This window comes from Podarcis filfolensis (assembly GCF_964270895.1).
Source record: "Podarcis filfolensis genome assembly, chromosome: 8".
In the NCBI taxonomy this organism is placed as follows: Eukaryota; Metazoa; Chordata; class Lepidosauria; order Squamata; family Lacertidae; genus Podarcis; species Podarcis filfolensis.
This window is the reverse complement of record NC_139611.1, coordinates 79,445,742-79,469,512: the sequence shown is the minus strand read 5'-3', so window position 1 is coordinate 79,469,512 and position 23,771 is coordinate 79,445,742. Positions and strand designations below refer to the sequence as shown.

Here is a 23,771-nt window from a genome sequence, read left to right as displayed (position 1 = left end):
GTATTCATAATGTTCTGGAACGCTACGCTTCCTGATTTTTGTGCAACCACATTTGTTGTTTGCTTTGCTCGAAAGATTAATTTGTATGGAGGCATTTTTCTCTCTCCTTTTTTTCCTTTGGAATACTGCTGTTCGTTGAAATAACACTAACTTGATCTTCAATTACAACCTTATATCCACTCTGCTGGGAGGAAGCCCCACATAATTCAATGGGACTTACTTCTAAGACAGAGTTATGCTGCTATATGTTAAAATAATTCTGGTTTCCTTTTCCTTCTGTCACTGTTCTTGTGTTTGTGAGCTGTCGGTGGGCTTGTTACCCGCTAGTGTGTGTCTACGACTATGGATAAATACGCCGGGGATATTTTTAATGTTCTGATATAAATATTACTAATGCTACGGATGTTTTTTAATGAATCAGTTTAATGACTATTAAGAGGGAAAGAGATTGATAGTTATCCCAGGAGTGTCTGCTCAGCTTAATGCATCATTGCACTTAGTTTAAAATTAACTTTGCAAATTCTTGTTACCCGGTAATGCTGGATAATGTTGCCTATGATCTCATAGAAATATTGAAAAAAAGAAAGAAACATGACATATTCACTCTCCTGTTTAGCTAGATATAGCTAACCTCTCAGCTTGCCCTTTTCACCCTGTGTTCTTCACCTAGCTTCACCTCTTAGCTCTGTGTTTTCTAACAAGTTTTTGCCAACAAGATCAGATATTTCATCTGCTTTGTTCCTATTTCCAGAAGTGCAAAGGAAGATTTTTAAGAGGAAGCCATTTGGTTATAAGTACACACTGCTAATATTTCTTGCTAGCGTGACAAGACAAACACAGAATGAAAATAGTTTTGGAACTTCAGCACTTAAGGCCGTCAGCATGACCTAAAAACATGTCTTGCTGTGAACCTTCATAGAAATTCATTGTTTAAGAAATTCTGGGATCGGTAGGTGAAACATCTATGTATATTTTTCTCCCATGCCCTGCACTGTTTGCAAATGTGATAATAAGCCTGCAAAAATAAGGTACAGTGGAATTTTGGGGAGAGTACATACAGTATCAAGTTCCCGAAAAAATCGTTTTACACACACACACACACACACACACACACACACACACACACAAATTCACAGCTGAATATTCAGTGCAGAAGAGGGGAAAGTGTGCAGACTGCCTCTACTGCTTACAATTTCGCCCTTCCCTTCGAGAGAAATTGGAATACACCTTTTTGAATTAAAAAATTGGTGGAGTTACTGTACAGGGAGAGAGGGATCTGACTTTTGGGCCATTAATGCTTGGGCAGAATTGCTCATTTCCTAAAATCTGCTGGCAGATTGCTGTCGATTCAGGGCAAGGGGAGCTGGTGAAGGTCCACCGCTCGGTTTCTCAGCAAACGTTCCAGCGATGCTCCTTCAGCAGAGCTCATCACAGCCAAGATCCGTAATGGCAGCGGTGTCTGCAGGGGAGCAGCAGACTCAGCCAGTTGCTCACACCGAGCACGGCTGAGTTACGTTGGGAACATCTGGCGAGCCGTATGCCTCCGGCTGGGATCCCGTCAAGTCTGATACAGCAAAAGCAGGGTCAGCCCCGGTCAGGCCTGGAATGGGTGAACAAGTTAATCAGCATTCTTCCCGGCAGCGGCTCTGAGCCACCACCAGGTGGGGCGATTCCAGCTAAACCACCATCACAAACGCCACCACAGCTGGCAAAAGGACAGCTGTCCGTCATACTACGGGCAGGTAGGGAGAAGTAGGCACAGCCTAAAATGAGCTGGGTTCAGTTCCCCATAAGTTAGGAGAAAGCAATGGGAAAGCAATACGAAGAACGGTATTGCATTTCTATGGTTTGCCCCAAAGTAGGAGAACATCCCAGCTCTTAAATTGCAATTCCATGCATTCCTGCTCTGCAAAGGTAGGTGGTTTATCCAACCCATAGGAGGGCTAGATTTCTGTTCCATATTCCTGTTCCATATTCCAGGTCCTATGGGTTGGCCCTACACAAGGCAATTTATTTTATTAAGCTTTTATTTATTTCATAAAATGTAGCCAAGGTTGCATGTAGCCCAAGTCTAGACCTTCCAGGTTCAGGATCAGAATTGTGTGCCCTGAGTAGCTCAGCTTTCATTTTCTGTTTGTTTGTTTTAAAAAAAGCAGGTTTCTGGTCCTCAACGCTGTAAAGATAGGTTTGAAAGAATGAGGGCGATCACTACCAAAATCTCAGGAGCTGAGAAGAAGAGAGCCACTGGGCTAGGATTTTAAGCAGTCATGGAGTGAGGGGCTCAGTGCTCTACACACCTGTTTGCATCTCCCCTTTAAGAGCAGAATGATTGGCATCTAAGCAAAGAGGTGCACTTTTGCAGAAGTTGTGCATTTTGCAAAATTCAAGTGGGTTAGGTCGGACGCTACGGCAAAGCACATTATGAAGAGAGACTTTGGCTGTGTGGGCAACCCTGTGTGGAGGACCTGTGCCGCTATTTATTGCAGTGCCCGTTATAAATAGACCCAAGAGACCAATTCATAAAACCCCTGTTTCCGAATGGAATAGTGTGGAAAGGGTGAAATGGCTGCTGAGCGATACCGATGACTTTGTAACTTATAAAGTAGCACGCTATGCGTTGGCAGCTAAGAAGATCAGGAGGAAAGAACTACAGTAGATAAAATAGCGGTCAACTGCAAAGGGAATTCGGGTATTTAATTTGTCACCATTTTACTAAAGAATCTTCTGCTATTCTATTTTATGCAACAAACAATCTTAGCAGTTGTGACCGTGGTTCATATTGTATGTGTGGTGCCTGATGATTTTTATGGCTATTGTTGTTTTTCCTTTTGTTATTTTTCTGAACGATGCGATGGCCTATGGCTAGCGCAATAACAGTCGATGATGACGAAGAAGTGGGTTAGGCAGATAATTGGCATTACCTCGGTGAAAAATCTTGACCTTTCCCTCCTCTTTCTTCTTGCAGTATAAGCAGCCCTAAACACATCTGTGCCCCCATCAGGCAGGAGGCGACAAGGCTCCACCCACCTCTCAGAAATGAAGGGGCGACTCCTGCTTTCGAACATGCCACGTGGTTTTGTTTTCCTGAGACTTTCCCAAGAGATGGCAGGATTGATTGTCATTTTTTTTTACTGCTTCTGGCTGTAGCTTTTTCATTTCTGTTGTTTTCAGGTTAATTGGCACTTTATGTTTCGTGCTGATTCTTATTGTCATTGTGCATTTAACGCAGCAGCGTGGCTGGATCTCTAGAAAGCACGAAGGGGCAGTGGCGTAGCGTGGGTTGTCAGCACCCGGGGCAAGGCAAGTAATTTGCACCCCCTAACCAGTGGATTTGCACCCCCTGACCCGTGGATTTGCGCCCCCTAACCCGTGGATTTGCGCCCCCTAACCCTAACCCCCAGATGTTGCGCCCGGTGCGGCCGGCCCCCCCTGCACCCCCCACGCTACGCCACTGCGAAGGGGTAGGTTCTTGCCCTGATGAGCTTGCAGCCTACCGTATGTTCCGGCGTACAAGATGACCTTTTATCCCTGGAAAATCACCCCAAAAGTCGGGGGTCGTCTTATACGCCGGGTATACGCATTGGGAAGGAAGAGGGGGAGACGGTGAGCAGAGGCACCCCTTCTGCCGTCGCTGCTCCTCCCTCCCCACAGAAGGGGACACGGAAAGTCCTTCTGAGCGTGGCTCACCTGCCTGCCTGCCTGCCAAACACCTCACCTCTGCGAGAGCAGAGGCAGCGGAGGGGTGCGCGCTCTGCCCCTGGCGGCGCTCAAACTCTATAACTCTAAAACTCTAAAACTGAACAGCAAAAGTTGGGGGTCGTCTTATACGCCCTGTCGCCTAATATGCCAGAATCTACGGTACATTCCAACACAAGAGGGGCAACAGAGCTGGACTCGTTGAGAGCGCAGGACTCCCTGCAAAGAATCTTGGGAACGGCAGTTCCTCCCCCACAGAACTACCACTTCCAGTACCCTTAATGAACAACATTTCCCAAGATTCTTTAGGAGGTGAAGTCCTGTGGTTTAAGTATGTGGTGCATAAAGGTAAAGGTAAAGGGACCCCTGACCATTAGGTCCAGTCATCTCGCTTTATTGGCCGATGGAGCTGGCGTACAGCTTCTGGGTCATATGGCCAGCATGACTAAGCCGCTTCTGGCGAACCAGAGTAGCAGCACACGGAAATGCCGTTTACCTTCCTGCCAGAGCAGTACCTATTTATCTACTTGCACTTCGTCCTTTAGAACTGCTAGGTTGGCAGGAGCAGGGACCGAGCAAGGGGAGCTCACCCCGTCGCAGGGATTCGAACCACCAACCTTCTGATCGGCAAGTCCTAGGCTCTGTGGTTTAACCCACAGCGCCACCTGCGTCCCTATGTGGTGCATACCCAGCCCCAAATTTACATTTGGCAAAGGGGTTGACAGAAGCTGGCTTACAAAATGATTCTGTCTGGATCATTGTACTGCCCTGCTCTAAATCTCCAGTGTTTTCACCTTCCAACAAAACGGGGACAAAAACCCAAAAAACTGAGACTGAGCATCCCTTCACAGTGAGAAGAAGCATATATAAAAAAAACACCAACATACCCTCCAGCTGAATTTCTGTGGCAGGGTCACCCTTCGTCACTGCTAAAACAATTGCTGAACCAGATCCAATGTTTCGCTACAGAAGGGGACAAGGACTCCCTTTTCTGAAGCAGGGGTCAGTTGAGGGAGGAAGGAGATGCAAGCTGCAGCCCCAATACAGATTTGCAGCTGGAAAAAAGCTGCCCTCAGATCCAATTACCCCCTTCTCTTCCCCAAACCCCACAAAAAATGTTCAATTTCTGAAATGAAAAGAGGAAACTGGGCACAGGAAGATGTGCACACTCTAGGTGGGAGATAGAGGTAACTTGATAGATCTCTCCCCCCCCCCCCCCAATTTCTTACAGGAGGGTTAATTGGTGCGTTCCTAATGCATAGCTAGCGTGATTTATAGGTACGTTGTAATTTCGCTGTTTTATCTTGCTTTAATTGATTCATTGCACTGTGATTGTATATTTACTTTGCATTGTATTTTATAGTTGCTGCTTGGGGAGCCTTTGAGCCAAAAAGCGATAATTAAAATAAAACACGACATAACGTTTTTGGCAGCATCACATCTATAGCTTTGCCCCTGCTCTCCTGTATATTATATCAGACAGGTCTGGGTTTTATGGGGAGGAGAGAGGGGCTCTTTGCAAGTACTGACCGGACAAGTACTGACTCTGCAAGCATGTGCAGAGGTGAAACAGGAAAGGTGGCCGAGAGGGTTGGGGCACGATGATCGCAAGCACTCTTGGATGAAACAAATGATCTTAACCCATTTCAATCTGGGTTTAGACCTGTTTATAGGAATGAACCAGCTTTGGTCTCCCTGATGGATGATGACTTTTATTGGGAGAAGGACACAGGGGAAAATGTGAACCTATTGTTTTTATTTGATCTCTCAGTGGCTTTTGATCCCATTGGCCAGTTAGAAGGCACGGGTCCGAGCGGTTTGCAGTTTGCCCCGGAAAACCTGCTCTCTAGCACTGAACGCGAGCAAATGTCCATCTGCACAAAACCTGATTCACAGTTGCTCCAATTCAGTGGTAAAAAACAGGGGTTGCGGGGAGAGAACAGGCAAGACAAGCAGAGGTCTGAATGAGCTATAAGTGGAATGGGTACTGGAAGCACAGTTCTACCGTATTCGTTGGACTGATTTCTGTTCCAGACATGGAATAATGGGTGAGAAAATATTGGCAATTTCCACCCCATTATCGTTTTCAGCAGAACTCTCTGACATCCCTACAAACCACCCAGGCTGAAAATACAGAATTGTAGAATTCTAGAGTTGGAAGGGAGACCCCCAAGGTTCATCTAGCCCAACCCCACGCAATGCAGGAATCTCAGCTGGTGTGACACTGGTTTATGCTATCATTCCACTGTCCTGTCCAGCTCTGCGTTTTCTAAACTAGCAGCAAGGAGCTCTTCCAGGGTGAGAGATCTGCGTCGCAACACATGTTTAACTGCTGTCGAGCTACGGCTCCTTTCCAGTGCACAAACCAGGGTGGGATTTGAACATGCGCAAACACACACAGACACACAAGGGACTCCTTTGCCTGCATAGCATGGTCTCAGTACTAACCATAGTAGTCAGGATGTACTTGTAGAACGCGGTCGTCATCCCAAGCTCTGAAGCCTAAAAAAGGAGAAGGAGGAGAATCAGTTTCCAGGAAGGACCCTCAGGTCTCTGAGCTCCCCCACCAATGGCGGACCCTCAATATTCACCAGCTCTGGTTTCGCAGCAGCGCTGGATGAAGCCCCTCCTGTTGTTTCCAGCAACTGGTATTCAGAAGCATGGCTGCCTCTGACCGTGGAGGCAGATCTCAGCCATCATGGCTGGTAGCTTCTCAGAGCCTTATCCCCCATGAATTTTTCTAACCCCCTTTTTTTTATTAATGCAATTATTAGAAAATGCAAACCAGTTTACACAAACCATAAAACAGACACAGAGATTTTTCAATAGGGGTCAAAAACAAGTTGCCCTAAAAAAACAACAACTCAAGTATACATAAAATCAGTTCAAAATATACATTTGTTTTTAAAAGGAAAACTGCCTCTTAAAATGCATGTGCATCTTATTTTTAAAAATATGTTTGTTTTTTTAAAAAAATGTGTATACTGCTGCTTCTTTTTTGGTCAAAACCTCTAAGCAGTTGTTATGGGTCCTAATAAAATCACAAACATTTGTCATGCTGTGTAAGTGAAATCTCGTTTCGTCATGCTATATAGCGGAATCTCATTTTGTAGCAAAATCTTGTTTATAGCAAAATCTCGTTTCAACCCCCTTTTAAAGACACCCAAGTGGGCGGACATGCCTGACTCCTCTGGGAGAACGTTCTGTAGTTTAACTACGCTCTGTTAGAAGAAGCGCTTCCTTTTATCTTGCAACTAAAAGAACTAACCCCTTTCTCCAATGCTGAACTACAACTCCCATCAACCCCAGCAAGCATGGCTGATGGCCGGGGATGGTGGGAGTTGTAGTCCAGAAACCTCTGAAGAGCCAAACATTCCCCGCGCTTGCGCTAACCAGTGCTGCATCTTTTCCCTGCAAGAAATGGGCTCTGTTGTGTTTAAACCTTCCTGTCATTAAACACTCCACTCCCTATCAATGTAACTGGAGTTTATATGATCCCAGCTTCCACTTCTGCCGTTTTAATTTGGCTGTGGCTGCCTTGCATTCTTATTTCAAAATCTGGTGTTGCTGAAATCCTAACTAAGATGGCTGAACATCCCGCCACCCCACCCCCCCACCCCGGTTCACCTTACAAACTACAGGCCTTTATTTTATTTTTTGCAAGCGTTTTCACAAAACCCCACGGGCTTTTGCAAACCGCTTTAAAGGGATATTTTAAAAACTCGATCGTTTCCACCGCCACCGTCCACACTTCGAGGCAAAAAGCCACCCTGCCACAGGGGCTTCTCTTTACCTCAAGGGTCTCCTGCACGCGGCAGGCTTTTGCCCACAGCAACCGTTTTTCCACGAGCAGCTCTTCAAAGCGGGGTGGGGAAAGGGGGAGCGCTGATTGGGACGGGGGCGTTTCGAGGATTCTTTTCAAGTATCTGCAAAAGCCCTCGAGCTACTCGGAGGCAACACTTGCAAAAACCCGACAGAAGCTGAGGCGATCCGTGGGATGCTGAGTGGAGGCCTGCTGCTGCCTTCCGGTTTTTTGGGTTTTTTTTAGATATTTATTGAAGTTTTACAAAAACGTAAGTTTACAAAACGAAAAAAAGTCATATAAAAAGAAAAAGATACAAAAAAGAGAACATAGAAAAATACATGAAAAAGAAAAAAAGGCATAAAAATATAAAAGACAAAAGACAAATAACTAAAAAAGAATTAAAAACAAATCCGTTTTTTGTAACTTTGAACTCATTAGCTTATTTCCTTGGCCTCCTCACACCTCCCCTTTTTGTATTCCCATTTAAATAATCAAATCAGCAAATCCTTACCCTCTTTCATTTATCTTAACTCTGTATGTTAACATATTATAACTCTATATTTTCATCCATTGTCAATTCATTTTTGCATATTCTTATTAACTTTGTTGCTAATGCCACTTATTTTCAATCCAACATCATTTTAACATTCATTAATTTTACAGTATTTCTGAAGATAGTCTTTAAATTTCTTCCAGTCTTCTTCCACCAACTCTTCTCCCAGGTCTCGGATTCTGCCAGTCATTTCCGCCAATTCCATATAATCCATCACCTTCATCTGCCACTCTTCCAGGGTGGGTAGCTCTTGTGTCTTCCAATATCTGCTGCCTTCCGGTTTTGTGGCAGCCGCCCGAACCCCAGAGCCCACACTGCTAACTGCAATCAGCGTGGCGCTTTCTTCCCCAGGACAGAATCAAGTTTCTAGGCCTGGCAACACAAGGACCAAGAGCTCCCCCCCCCTCCAGCCCCCATGACAGAATTAGGGTTGTCATATTTCAAATAGTAAAAACCAGGACACCCCAAAAGTTTTTGTAGGAAGACCCCAAAGTTGTTGAGTGTTTTGTTGTTGTTGTTGTTGTTGTTTTACAAAAATGCCAAAACAACACAATTTTCCGATTCACTTCTCTAAGATCCAGGACAAAGCACCGCCCTTCAGAAATTCCCCCCAGACTTCAATTCCACCTTTGAAATCCCAGGGAAATGGCAGCCCTAGACAGAATGGCCAGACACAGTTAAAGGTCTCTCTGTGGCAGGGGACCAAAACTCTTTGGGCCCCCCTCAATCATTTTTAGGGGGGCAGCCCCCCCATTGTTGAGATCGAACAGGGGCTGGGCGTGGAATAATGTCAGGCCCCCTCAATGCTTTCTGGAACATGGCGCCTCTGCTCTTCACACCGTGACCAAGTTAGGACCAAAAATGGCATGAGCTTCCCCACAGTCGCTGGAGGCTGGGGCCCTGCCCCATGGACCTCAGCCAGCCCCCCACCTGCTTGCCTTCTTGCCAAGGGGTGACACTGGCTGCCATATCCCTCCTCCTTCATCTCGGTTTTGCCTCTTGTAGAACTCAACAGGGAGGAGGCGGAGAGTCAGACAAAACTACTGTCCTTGGCTCCACCTTTTCTTGGCCCTCCTGCTTTCCGCCTTGCCAGTCCTAGGGGGCACCAAAGGGTGGATTTAGGGCTCTGCAAGCAGGGCGCACACAGTGGGTGATGAGTTGAGGGGGCGCCATCTCAAAGCCCTGTAAACCAGGTGGTTGTCACCAATGGAAGCGAAGGCTCAGAAAAAGCTCAATATGGAGGCCAAATGGCCGAAATATTGGGAAATTTTGGAACAAGAGGGAGACAGATTAAAACTGCAGAGTTTTGAAAAATTAAAAAATAGAGTGCGAGACTGGCTTCATTATTACCAGATAATGGAGGCATATAACTTGGACAAAAAAATTGGCTTCCAGGTGGAAAAATCAAAATTGGAAACAGAACTGCTAGATCCTAAAATTAAGAACTTGTCAAGAATGTATAACTTGCTGTTGAAATGGAATACTCAGGATGAAACGGTGAAATCTGCCATGATTAAATGGGCACAAGATGTTGGACATAATATTATGATGGCTGACTGGGAACAGTTATGGACCACAGGTATGAAGTTTACGGCATGCAATGCCTTAAGAGAGAATATAATGAAAATGATCTACAGGTGGTACATGACACCAGTCAAGCTTGCAAAAATCTACCATTTGCCCGATAATAAATGTTGGAAATATAAAGAGACTGAAGGTACATTCTTTCACCTTTGGTGGACATGCCCAAGGATTAAGACTTTCTGGGAGATGATCTATAATGAAATGAAAAAGGTATTTAAATATACCTTTCGGAAGAAACCAGAGGCCTTTCTCCTGGGCACGGTCGGCCAATTGGTGCCAAAGAAGGATAGAACTTTCTTTATGTATGCTACAACAGCAGCAAGAATACTTATTGCAAAGTACTGGAAGACACAAGATTTACCCACCCGGGAAGAATGGCAGATGAAGGTGATGGACTATATGAAACTGGCGGAAATGACTGGCAGAATCCGAGACCAGGGAGAAGAGTCGGTGGAGGAAGATTGGAAGAAATTTAAAGACTATTTACAGAAACATTGTAAAATTAATGAATGTTAGAAGGATGTTGGAATGATGTTATGTGGCTTTAGCAGAAATGTTATTAAGGATTAAGAAAAAACTGACTGTTAATTGGTGAAAGGAGGAAGTAAAGTTACATTATATAAAGATAAATTACAGGACAAAAACATGAAAAGATGGAAAGGATTTGCTGAAACAGATAATCGAACTAGAATACAAAAAAGGGAGGTGTGAGGAGGTCAAGGAAATAAGCTAATGAAAGATAAGTTATGGGAAGATTCGCTGTATTTTCTTTCTTTCTTTTTTTTTAATGGATTTTATTTTTCTGTTTTTTCTTTCTTTTTCTCATTCTTGTTTCTTCCTTACTGTATTGTTTTTGTTTAAAATGGTGTTTTTTACTTTTTCTTTCTGTAACCTTTAAAACTTTAATAAATATTATTTAAAAAAAACAACAACAAAGCCCTGTAAACGAGGCTCTGGGCTTTGGGAAGGAGGCGTGAGGCTCCGGTAGGGTCCTAGAGTCCTCCTTCCTCCTTCCCAAAGCCTAGTTAGCGCTTTCCCAGCTTTGGGAAGGAGGTAGGAGGGCTCTAGGACCCTGCCAGTGCCTCGCACCCTAGGGAAACCCAGCCAAATGGGTGGGGTATAAATAATAAAATTATTTATTATTATTATTCCAGGTGCCTCCTTACCCACCTCTGGCAAGGCAGCGTGAGGGTTGAGGAGGGTCATCAAATGTTGACCTCTCGCAGGGCACCCTAAAACCCATGCCTGCCACTCCCTCTCCTCACCTTCTTGAGGATGAGATAAGAGATGGAAGCATTGGCGTCGATGATGATGGTGGAGATTTTGTCGTCCCGGATCTCCTTGAGCAGCGGCGTCGGGTCGTTGGTGTCATCGAGCATCCGGATCGACAGCGTCTCCTTGGAGATGAGAAACTGACGCACGAGCTCCTCCAATCGCAGCAGGCCTGGTGGATGCGAAAGGAACAAGGGGTTGCGCCAACATTTCGCCCAAGCCAGAACCCAGCCCAACCCGCCTGGCTTCAGAGCTTAGGACTTGGCCCGGGAACCATCCGATCAGGACATAAAAGCATTTGAACACCTCTGCTTTTATATATATATTCTTGTGCCCAGAACTGTAGTAGAGGAAGCCCTGCTTTGAATACTAATTTCGAAGGAGGCTAGGGCTTCAGGTAATCCAAGCAGGGTCTTCTTTGTGGTGGTGCCAACACTATGCAGTGGGATCCCTGACCAAGTCTGCCAGCATTCAGCTTTGAAGGAAGTGAAGGAGCTCCGTTTTCTTCACATCTAGTCACTGGGGCCAAACTAGGCATGGCACTAAACAAGTACAGTGGTACCTCGGGATACAAATGCTTCGGGTTACAAACACTTCGGGTTACAAACTTCGCTAACCCGGAAGTAGTACCTTTGCCCCAGGATGAGAACGGAAATCACGCACTGGTGGCAAGGCAGCAGCGGGAGGCCCCATTAGCAAAAGCGCACCTCAGGTTAAGAACAGTTTCAGGTTAAGAACAGACCTCCGGAACGAATTAAGTTTGTAACCCAAGGTACCACTGTATTTTAATTTAAAAACGTATTTTAATTTTAAAAAGATCCCCAATAAAGCCAGAGGTATGACGTTTGAAAACCGCTTCCATCCCCACGGCTCACATCTCTGTGAAATCTGATTGGCCACCCGCTTGCCCCGCCCCCACGAGCACGGCATTTGGCCCCTCCCACTTTGCCCTCTCCGTTCCCCGCCAAAGAGCTCAGCCACAGTTTCTCACACTCAGCCTTGGCGCAGATGAGGCTAGCCGAGGGGTAGTTGAAGGACTTGAGAATACGGGATACGGCCAGGCTGACGTCCTCATTGCTGGGGTAGAGGCTGACAGAGGCGAAGCGCAAGTACTGCAGCTTGGGGGTCTCCTCAGGACCCACCTTCACGTGGGGGATCTAGGGCAGAGAAAGAAGTCGTTTGTTTACAGTGCTGACACAAGCCTCCCCATGTCATCCTCTGCAGCCGAGAAGTCAGCACAGAGGCTGTCCTCATTTAGATCAGCTTCTGCAGGACAGAAAACTCGTGTGACAAGTGTTACATGCAGCAAATTAATTACAGTTCCATAGACTGCTTAAAGCAATCAAAGCCTTTGGGGAAGTCTATTATATACTGGGTGGGCTACCAAACCAGATTTCCTCCCCTTTCTGTCACCAACTGCAGAAAGAGGTTGAGAAAAATTTTAAAAGCAGCCGGAGCTTCAAGTAGGAGTCAGGACAGAGACAAAGAGAAGGATGGGGTCTGTAATAAGAACCCCCAGCAGCTCCGAAAATTTTAAACAGACTTTCCTAGGCAACCATTAATTCAGAACGGTTGAATTAATTTGAATTAATTCGTTTGCTGTGACCTGCCTTGGGATCTGTCGGTGAAGGGCAGGTAATGATTTTAACAGTAATAATAATGTCATTACAGTATATGCGATTGGTAGCTGAACTGTGGACCAGGAAAATTTCTTGGACATAAGTTTACTAGGTGGCTGTAGGTAAGTCACTGCCTTCCAGCCTCCGAAGCTGCAATATAATAGTGACCAACCTTACATGGTTGTTTTATGGCTCATGAAGGTGATGAAGATGATGGAGTTGCCATTACCTCTTTCTCCCCGCAGATGTGGCTAACAATGGAAGCAGAGGCCGGACTGGAGGCTGGGCCCAGGACAGAAACTACGCCTTTGGGCAGGATCTGACACACTGTAGTGCAGGGGCAAAGAGAACAGGAGAAAGAGGTTATACAGATTCATTATTATTGTACCCTTCAGCTTGTTCTCACACTTGTGCCCAGACCACCTGAGCAAAGCCACATGGCCTTGCACACTTAACCTCATGAAAATTGCCTTTTCACTTCCTCCTGGTCACCCTATGACATGCACACAAACATCCCCAGCCGCTAGCTCTCACAGCTGGCCATGAAGGTGATTAAGTTGCCTTGGCTATAATTCTGTCCACCTACCCAGACCTCTGACCAAACTGTCTGCATCACCTTTCAAAGTCTACAGCTCTTCCCACCTGGTAAGGGAATGGAAGAAGGTCCTGTCCCGTCCCGTCCCCCACTCTGCTCTGTATTCACAACCTACGTACAGCGCTGTTTCTGTCGGGCTGCAATTCATCTTCTACCAAAAGCTATTCTCCCCTATGGTGAAATGTGGCAGCATCTGGGATTTTCTAGTTTGGAGGAAAAGGTGACATGGAGCAAATGTATAAAATGATGTGACTTGGAAAAAGCTATTCTCCCTTTTATCCTAACGCCAGAACTCATGGATCTCCAGTGAAGCTGAATGGGCCAGACTGAAAAGAGTATTTCTTGGCACAGCACATAGTTAAACTATAGAACTTTCTCCCAGAGGAGGAAGTGACAGCCACTGACTTAGATGGCTTTAAAAGACAAGTTCATGGAGCAGAAAGCTATTGATGGCTACTAAACACGATGGCTATGCTCTTCCAGGCGGAGGGCCTTCTCGGTAGTGGCACCCTCCCTGTGGAACGCCCTCCCATCAGATGTCAAGGAAATAAACAACTACAGTCATACCTCAGGTTACAGACACTTCAGGTTGCGTTTTTTCGGGTTGCGGACCGCCAAAACCAGGAAGTACCGGAACGGGTTACTTCCGGGTTTCGGCGGTCGCGCATGCGCAGAAGCACTAAATTGCGCTTTGCACATGCGCAGAGGCGCCACTGCGGGTTGCAGACGCTGCGGGTTGCAAACGTGCATCCTGCACAGATCATGTTCACAACCCGAGCGTTCACTGTATCTGACTTTTAAAAGACATCTGAAGGCAGCCTTGTTTAGGGAAGTTTTTAATGTTTGATCTTTTATCGGGTTTTTAATATTCTGTTGAGAGCCACCCAGAGTGGCTGGGGAAACCAGCCAGATGGGCAGGGTATAAATAATAAATATTATTATTATTATTATTATTATTATTATTATTATTATTATTATTATTATTCTATTCCTCCACAATTGGAAGCAGTAATGCTTCCGAATACTGGAAACCACAGAAGGGGAGAGTTATGAAGGAGGGAGAAACACTTTTCTCTATCCACTTACCCCATGCCATACATAACTGGACAAACTTCTACCATGTCCCCACTTACTAGCCTTTTCTCTAAACTAAAAAGTCCCAAACGCTGCAAACTTTCCTCATGGGAGAGTCTCTCCATCCTGTTGATCATCACAGTTGCCATTTTTGGAACCCTCTCCCATCTCTACAATATTCTTTGTGAGGTAAGGCCCTCCCCTGCCCCACATGAGCTTCGTAGATCCTTTCACACTCCAGTGTCGCACACGGACACACACACACACACACACACACACACACACACACAACCTACTGGTGTCGGTGGTCTCGTACTGGCTGTCCCGCTGCAGTTCGAAGATCTCCACCTCGACTCGGGCTTTGGCAGGCACCTCGATGATGCTGTTGATGTGCTCGCGTGCTAAGGCTAAGGCCAGTCGCTCCCCCCGGCCACACACTGTCTGGTCATCCAAAATGGCGGCTGGTCATGGGGGACAGCAAGGCAGGGGAGAAGAAAAGCAAGAAGTCAGTCACTGCGGCCTGCTCACGGCGAAAAATCTCTCCTCTGCAAACATCACTCATGAGCACCCAAGGGCTCCCTAATCAGGGGTGGCTTCTGCCCATTGGGACTGGGAGGGTAAAAAGTAGGTGGCCAATAGCACGCTTTCACACCCATCAGGCCTGATGGGATTGGAGGAGCTTGGGGTGTCAGTTTCTCATCTCCAAGGAGACGCTATTGACCTGAATGCCAGATAGCACTAAGGATCCGATACTACTGCTCAGGGAGATTCAAGGGAAGGTAAGATTTCAGCCACCATCCTTGTTGCCAGTGCTTCCATTTCTCATCTCATCCTCAAGAAAGTGAGGAACAGTGGTGGTTGATGCCTACTGGGTCTGGCAGGGCTGAAAACAGGGAGGCCGAGGGGAGGTGGACCCAACCAACCAACCAGTCAATAATTCTATTTGTAGGCTGCCTTTCCAGAGTCAAAGCCATGCTCAAGGCCGCTTGCAACATATAAAAAAATTGCATAATTACAAGCATACCAAAAGTAGTCATAAACAATAAATAAACAAGTACACAACGAAACTGAACAATTTCCACATAAATCATAAGAAGATCTAAAATAAGGATACAAAAAATAATAATGTCAATAACGACAGCAAAAACCAAAACCCCTAAACAACGTTCTAGCCAGAGCTAATGACAGGCAGAGTCATCTGATTCTGTGTTTGTCCCCATTTTTCCTCCCTGCTCAATTCTACAAGGGCAAATCTGAAACTACAGTGGAAGAACAGGCAACTGGGCATGTTTTAAGTGAGATGGCAGGCAATGGCTTGCTGAGTGCAGAAGGAGATTGGTGGGGCAGTTTTCCAGTAGCCCCAAAGGACCAGCCCCTGCAACGCCAAAGGCATGCCTGGCTCGAACCTGATTTTTAAAGCTGCCCTCCTTTAATGCCCTTGTATTGACTCTGAATCTCACCATGCAATATTTGGTCCTCCATTTGTATTTATTATCGATAAAAATTTGGTGTGGTGCAAGCGAATTATTCTTCTGAAAGTGTGGCACAGAGGAAAAAGTTTGAGAACCATTGGGCTAGAGTGATTTGAATAGGAATGGAAATCTTGCAGATTTCCAGATGTTGCTGAACCCCAACTCCCATCAACCCTAGTCAGGGGCCATACCAGCAGGGGCTGATGGGCCTTGGAGTCCAACAATATCTCTGGCGTAATGGTTGCCTAAAGCCCACCAACTAAAACCGCAAAGTCTTTTTAAACTGCGTCAGCCTTCCTAAGGAGCACAGAGCTCCAGGAAACTACTCCTTATCCCAAAGCATTCCTTTCCCCCAGAATCAACATTACTAGCTCCACAGAGAGCAATGACAGCAGATGACACGTTTTGCCAGGACTCCTGTAATGAAGGGGGAGAGCTCTGTCAATGACCATTAACCGTGACAGCTAAGTGGAAGCTCTGGGAGTGCAGGCAGTGTACTTACAACTACAAAGAAGCAAGAGAAAGCACCTTCACACCTTCCTTGAGAGCACCCTGCTGCACCTGTAGCTACTACGGTGCCTCCATTATGGCACTTAGGGTAGTCAGATGCAAAAGGGTACAGGGCTCCTGTACCTTTAGTTGTGTCATGCCTGCTACCCCTGCTGAAATTTCCCATGTTTGCACCACTATTAAAGGTGCAAAAGCCCTACCCTATTTTTGCATCTAGCCACTGTACCGTATTGCATGGACATGATATGTGTTTCCTGCAACACAGGGGTAGGGGCATCTCAGGGGCCAAATGGGACTCTCCATCCAGCCCTCAAAAATAGGTTCAGGCCACACACTGGCCCTATTTCATTTTTTTTTTATTTTATTTTAAATACATATTTATTAAGGTTTTACAAAACAAAGAATTCATCATTTCAAAATGTATCATTTTCATACATAAAGCTCAAGAAAAACAAAAATATATGACAGAAAAAAAGAAAAGAAGAAAAATAGAAAAACAGAAAAAAGAAAAACACTCTTTCTTAAATTTATAAAGTTCCATGCCCCTCTGTCTTGACCTCCTCACATCCCCCTTTTTTGTGTTCCACTTTACTCCAATCAGATTCAGCAAATTCAAAACCTTGTTTCAACCATACTTAATGTTATATTCTAATTATTATGTCCCCATTTTCCATTTTTTTAATCCGTACCTCATCTTATAAAATATGACATAATATTGTTCTGTTCATAACCCCTTATCCTTTTTTTCTTAGATTCTTCTTTTCACACACCTTTGACCAAAGTCACACAAACCCTGTTGCTTTTACTTCCCACATCCTATTGACACTCAAAGATTTTACAGTGTTTTTGTAGATAGTCCTTAAACTTTTTCCAGTCCTGTTCCATCGATTCTTCTCCCTGGTCACGGATTCTGCCAGTCATTTCAGCCATCTCCATGTAGTCTATCACTTGCATCTGCCATTTCTCCACGGTGGGTAGATCCTGTGTCTTCCAATATTTAGCTAAAAGTATTCTTGCTGCTGTTGTTGCATACATAAAGAATGTTCTATCTTTCTTTGGCACCCATTGGCCAACTATGCCCAAGAGAAAGGCCTCTGGTTTCTTAGGGAAGGTACTTTTAAATACTTTCTTAAGTTCGTTATATATCATTTCCCAGAAAGCCTTAACTCTTGGGCAAGTCCACCAGAGGTGAAAGAATGTTCCCTCAGCTTCTTTACATTTCCAACATTTATTGTCAGGCAGGTGATAAATTTTAGCAAGCTTGACTGGGGTCATGTACCACCTGTAAATCATTTTCATAATGTTCTCCTTTAAGGCAATACATGCCGTAAATTTCATACCGGTGGTCCACAACTGCTCCCAATCAGCAAACATAATATTATGACCTAGATCCTGCGCCCATTTGATCATTGCTGATTTGACCGTTTCATCCTGCGTGTTCCATTTCAACAGCAAGTTATACATCTTTGACAAAATCTTAGTTTTTGGTTCTAACAGTTCTGTTTCCAATTTCGATTTATCCACCTGGAAGCCAATTTTTCTATCCAAATTATAGGCCTCTCTTATTTGATAGTAATGAAGCCAATCTCGCACTTTGTCTTTTAATTTTTCAAAACTCTGCAGTTTCAATCTGTCACCTTCTTGTTCCAAAATTTCCCAATATTTTGGCCATTTAGCCTCCATATTGAGCTTTTTCTGAGCCTTAGCTTCCATAGGTGACAACCACCTTGGGGTTTTACTTTCCAGCAGGTCTTTATATCTTATCCAGACATTAAACAAAGATTTTCTGACAATATGGTTTTTGAATGCCTTATGAGCTTTAACCTTGTCGTACCAAAGATATGCATGCCACCCAAAAACATTATTAAAACCTTCCAAATCCAAAATGTCTGTATTTTCAAGAAGCAGCCAGTCCACACTGGCCCTATTTCACACCCTGAATTTTTATTTTTGCCTGGCTGGAATGCGTCATTAAATTCTAATAACGTCTCTCGCTTGTCTGGGTGGATAGAAAGACACATGCCAGCGTGTGTAGAAGCTCACTTACTGTACGGTTACAATTTAATGCCTTGCTCTGCCTATTTTAATCCTTGGCCCCACCTGACACTGACATAGAATCATATCATAGAATTTTAAAAGTTGGAAGGGACCACAAGGGTCATCTAGTCCAACCCCCCCTGCAATGCAGGAATCTTTTGACCGATGTGAGGTTCAAACCTACGGCCCTGAGACTAAGAGTCTCACACTCTACCCACTGAGCATATGGCCCTCTGAGGGTTTGCCAGAATGCACACTGCCAGTGATACCTTTTCAGTGGCAGATTTGGAGGCGCCATTAAATTGGTTTGGTGAGAAGCTGCCATGGGGGCCTCGCGTTCATTTGTCCATTTGTTTCACTTGTCATAGATGCTTTTAGCTGACATTCCTTGCATTGCAGGGGGGTTGAGCTAGATGACCCCAAGGTCCCTTCTGGTTCTGCAAACCTGCGATTCTATTCCCTCTGTGGAGCTCAAGGCAGCGTGCATAAGGTCCTCAGATCTCCCACTGACACGCTGACCAGACCCAGACCAGCTTAGCTTTCAGAGCATGACGCCTGCACCCTGTGCCAACTTCCCCATGGCATCTCAGCCCTGCCTCCACCATAGTAGAGTTGCCAGCTGACCAGAAAATAACAGCTATCATGCAGCAGCAGCAGCAACAACAAAAAGCAAGAAGCGTGTGGCTTTTTGATGGTGCAATCTTAAGCACTGTCGCCTCCTAACATCTGCACATGATGCGCTTCAGGAGTGCCTGAAGCCAGTAGGAATGGCTGCTGCTACACAGAAACCAGCCCCGCCAGATGTGCTCGCGTTGGAGAAGGCAGCTGATGCCAGGGAACCAGGGGCTGTAACTGACAAGCAGCGGGAAAGTGGAGGGTCATGGGCTGCTACTCAGTGGAACATCGGAAGCTGCCTGGTGCCCATCCAGACCGTTTGGTCCATCTAGCTCAGGACTGTCTACACTGGCCGGCAGTGGCTTGGCATCGTTCCAGGCAGGAGTCTCTTCCAGCCATACCAGGAGATGTCTGGGATTGAACCCAGGGTCTTCTGCTTGAAAGACGGACTGAGCCATGGCCCTTCGCCTCCCTTCAGGCAGCGGCAGCTGGTGCCTGCTGGAATTGGCAGGGCGGAAGGCAGAGAGGAGCACAGCCGCCGGAGCCACAGCCAACGTCTGGCACAGCCAACAGATTTTGGGTTTGTCCCCCACCTTCCTCCCTGCACGGGCAACACAGAGTGAGGAGGAGGAAGATGGCAGGCAGGACCGCCCCCATTTCCAGAGCCCACTCCTCCTTTCTCAGATCACAGAGGCAGCCCCCTCCCCACTTTTCTGGAAGAATGAAAAACCCAACCATTTACTCCAGCTTCGGAAGACTTGAACGTACAGCATGCAGCAGCCACACAGTCCGCAATCCCTAGCTGAGGTTTGTCTGCTATGGATGGATCCTGCCCTCTCTAATCCTGCCCTAAGGGGCCTTTACCCTTTCAACTCTCACCGGAACAGAACTGCTGGGGAACAGTGATAGGGTGGCCCTGCTGCCAATTTGTTGGGCATAGATATATCACTGCCTCTGTTGTTTTATGTTTGGGGGGTGTTGAATGGTGGTGCAGTGTGGGGTCTCGAGGGAAAGGGTCTTGAAATATACTCAGAGTCAAGAGTGGATTTCATGCTCTTTATTCAGCTCCTAGTGGTGAGGAGGAATGGAAGTTCCCCCAGAATGTCTGCTTTATATACATTATTTACACAATGGGCCCCACGTGATTGGCTAATTCCAGGATTCTCCTGTAGGCCAGTCAGGTTGCGGATTCACTTCCACCTGGAGCTGGATTGGGTGGCTCCTGTGGACCAATCAGACTGCTCATTCTGGGTCCTATTGTTCTAGGACCAATCAGACTGCTGCATTCTGAATCCTATTGTTCTAGGACCAATCAGACTGCTGCATTTTGGATCCTATTCAACTCAGTACATAACGGGTCTGGAGTTTATTTCAATTCCTCAGTGAGAGCTAGAGTTGGAGGTGCAGCAGCCTGAGTGAGGGTAGGGCTTTTGCCCATGGGACACACATTTATATGTTGGTCATGGGTTGTATCCTGCAGAATGCTAAGTATGTAAGCATCCAACCAGCACAAGGATTTCTGCTTCTACAATAGGCTTCCCCTCCAAACACACTGCCTTCCCTCACATCTTTCCCAAAATCTGCTCCAGGGGGTTGGGCGAACCATTGATGAATCGCTTCCCTTTAAAGATCTCGAAGCAATTTTGCAACAGAATCATCAGCAACTGGGGGGAAAGAACTTCACACAACTTCATACGCAAAAAATATTGTGATGAAGAATCAAACAATGCTTTCGTATGTAAAAACCATTTCGAATCCAGTACGTGAGCAAATCAGGACGGTGATGCCTACTGAAAAGGATTGTTGAAAAGAGAAGAACTTCAATAAATGCCCAAAAGAAAATAGAGGTGGTACCCGTCTGACGTGTAGTGGGAGGGAGTTCCAAAGGGTAGGAGCCACCACACTAAAGGCCCAGATCCTGCATCATATGGAAGGGACCTCCTGATGAGATGGTATCTGCAGGAGGTGCTCACCTGCAGAGAACATTGATCAATCCTATTGCACCCTTGGTGCGTGGGAGACAGGGTGCTTGTTACAGTGTGGTTCTACAGTGGGTGTTTTGTCCTCTTGTATGCTAGGTGCGTATTTTATGAAGGGCTGTCACATGGGAGGTGCGGCAAGCTTGTTTTCTCCTGCTCCAGAGGGTAGGAAATGAACCAATGGGTTCAGGTTACAAGGAGATTCCAACTAAATATACGGAAGAACTTTCTGATGGTAAGAGCTGTTCAGCAGTGGTACAGACTCCCTCAGAAGGTGGTCGACTCTCCTTCCTTGGAGATTTTAAAGCAGAGGTCAGTTGGCCATCTGTTATGCATGGTCTGCTTGGGATTTCTGCATTGCAAGGGGTTGGACTGGATGATCCTTGAGGTCCCTTCCACCTCTACAATTCTATGACTCTGTGATTTAATGGATTGTGTAGAGCGAAAGACGATTTAGCTGGGGGTGGTAGCAGTGGCAGCGGTTCTGAATGTAACGGTCTTTAGCGTACTTGTTACAGTTTTGTTGTGTAATTGTTTTTATTGATTATCTGCTAATTATATTTTCTGAGTTGTGCTGTAACTATATAATGTTCTGTCGGTGCTGCTTCTGTTTATTGCTTTAAGCCACTGTGGGGTTCATTTGAATGGAAAGCGGAGCAGAAAGGCAATCAAATCGGATCAATAGCGGCTTTCACGCGACCCCACGAAATGTCTTTCCATTCCCCACGTTTTCCCTGTTCTGATTTATTCCCCCTGCAGCCACCTGGACTCAAGGGTGGAGAATGGAGCTGTCAAACGGCTGTCAGATATTTAAAGTGCACTCAAACCAACAAGTGATGTTTTGCTAGAAAGGCACATGATAGGAGCTGGAGCTCACAGAGTTTTCCTGTAAGTTTGCTAGAGAGACCTCTGTGAGAGACATTCCCACTGTGCCCTGAAAGGGGTTTGTGAGTAGCCATATAACTTCTCCTACCTGCCTGGGCTCATCCTCTATTCTCTATTGCTCTTATTCTTCCACCTTCATCACCAAGACAGAAATGTGAGAACATCGGCTGAGCCAGAGCTCCAATGCTCAGACTCCATCTTAAACTAGACTAAAGTTACCGTATTTTTCCGTGTATAAGACTAGGCTATTTTATAATAAAATATATATGCAAAAAATTGCGGGTCGTCTTATACACAGATAGTGGAGAGGTAGGACGGGCAATTGGTGGTTGCCACGAGCAGGAGATTGTCAGTGGTGTTTTCGTTGGTGATTGGTGGGTGCTGCAAGGTCCGTTGGCTATTGGCTGCTGCAGCAGTTGGGCGGGCAATTGGCTGTGTTTCTCCTGTGATTTTTGGCAATCCCCCCCCCCCAAAAAAATGCTCAACAACTCTGGGCAATCTCCCTCCATTTTCTCAATTTGGAGTCCCAAAAAAGACCTTGTCTTATACACAGGGGCATGTTATACACAGAAAAATATGGTATGTCTTTGTAGCTGGATTACCATTTTAAGCCTGCCTGAACAAAGCTACTGTATCTGTTACTCTTCAAAAAAGAATTAAGAGCGAGTAAATATTATTTTTACCTTTTACAAGACTGATTATTGTTTTAAGGGGGAAAGACCAGGAAAACCCAGTCTTCCTTAAAGCATCCTGAGTTACTTAAACCAAAAGGCTAAAACTGGTTTATCTAAGCGTCCCCTTTAAGCTGCGAAAGGATGGCATTCACAAATATATACCTAACAAATATATCCTTTCCAAGAGTCTATCCACATCTCAGCACCAACCCGACCCAGTCACTGTTGCCTCACCCCTAGGATCCAGCCACCCACAGCATCAGCCCTGTAGATCAGTCCCCCACCCCACCCCGTGGATGTCCCCCACTTACCCATGCGCAGAGACGACAGCACCTCTAGGCTCTTGTGGGCGAAGCCGAGAATCAGCAGCAGCAGCAGCACGGGCAAAGCCGGCATCTTCTACCCCTCCTCATGGAGAAAGTTCGGCCGTGGCCTCCGCGCTGCCACCTGCAGGAGGGGCAGGAGAAACACACCCCGTGAGGTACATGGAGCGGGCACACCGAGTTTGGCACAGCGACCCCCTTCTGGGCACAGCCATAATGATCCCTTGCAGTATAGCTTGGGCAGAGGGGGCTCGCCAACCTGGGAAGGTAGCCCGCCTGGGAGAAAGAAAACTCTGGTCCTTGCGAAATATCGTCAGGAGAAGAAAGGTCTAAGTAAACCCTGCACAGATCTGGAGTGGAGTCCCTAAGGCGGTTGGATGGCTCTTTGTACGCCTCCCTCCAGAAACTCCTGCAACCAAGCTGGTACCAAACACCTTGCTTTGCTTTCCTCTGGACCATATCAGCAAGGCCAAGAGGGGGTCTTTTTGTCAGGGCAGCCCCGGAACTCCATACACACTGCCCAGGCTTGCACCCCGGGGTGGTGACTTCGGTGCTGCTAATATAGCAGCCTGACTTCACCCCCAGAGGCGCACGCCACTGTCTCCCGAGACACACGGATGCCAAAAAGAGCAGCATAACACCTGCTGTTGAAGAGGCCTTTGAGGGTCCAAACAGAGGCACCACATCCTCCCAGTTAAAAGCACATCCTCCCGGTTAGAAGGAGGACCCTAAAATACCCTGGTGCTGAGCCTCTTGCCCTGTTCCTCCGCCGACCCCCTGTCCTCTTCCGCCCACTGCCTGCTGGAGCCAGCAAAACTCCTTTTGCTCCAGAACAAGGAAGGAGAAGGGTGGACCAAAGGTACAGTGGCGGATCGGGGCAGCTGCACGTCTGTGCCTTGGTGCATTTAAAAAGGTGAAGGCAGAAGACCTGCAGACGGTGCCAGCATGCAGCAAACTCCACCAGCTACCTGGGGCCTGGGGATGTTGTTGAAGGTCTCACACTGAGCTGCTAAAGCAACGCCATCCCTAATCCACTCTCCCAGCTGCTCTTGCAGAGCTCAGGAGACCAGCAAGGAGG

The 23,771-nt window shown here is 46.2% G+C and overlaps 2 protein-coding genes across 2 annotated transcripts in view; one reads left to right on the top strand and one right to left on the bottom strand.

The window, feature by feature from the left end:
* The window catches only part of LOC310768641 (zinc finger protein 574-like), a 290,700-nt gene that overhangs the window by 49,471 nt on the left and 217,458 nt on the right, over positions 1–23,771 (top strand). The window lies entirely within an intron of this gene.
* Positions 1–23,771, bottom strand: part of GRIK5 (glutamate ionotropic receptor kainate type subunit 5) — a 92,856-nt gene that overhangs the window by 34,117 nt on the left and 34,968 nt on the right. The window contains exons 2-7 of the mRNA XM_083626920.1: positions 22,682–22,817; positions 14,495–14,659; positions 12,759–12,856; positions 11,902–12,067; positions 10,904–11,082; positions 6,145–6,198 (exon numbers count right to left, since the gene is read on the bottom strand). Of these exons, the coding sequence (XP_083483046.1) occupies positions 6,145–6,198; positions 10,904–11,082; positions 11,902–12,067; positions 12,759–12,856; positions 14,495–14,659; positions 22,682–22,766 (747 nt within the window). The 5' untranslated portion in view covers positions 22,767–22,817. The remainder of the gene's footprint in view (positions 1–6,144; positions 6,199–10,903; positions 11,083–11,901; positions 12,068–12,758; positions 12,857–14,494; positions 14,660–22,681; positions 22,818–23,771) is intronic.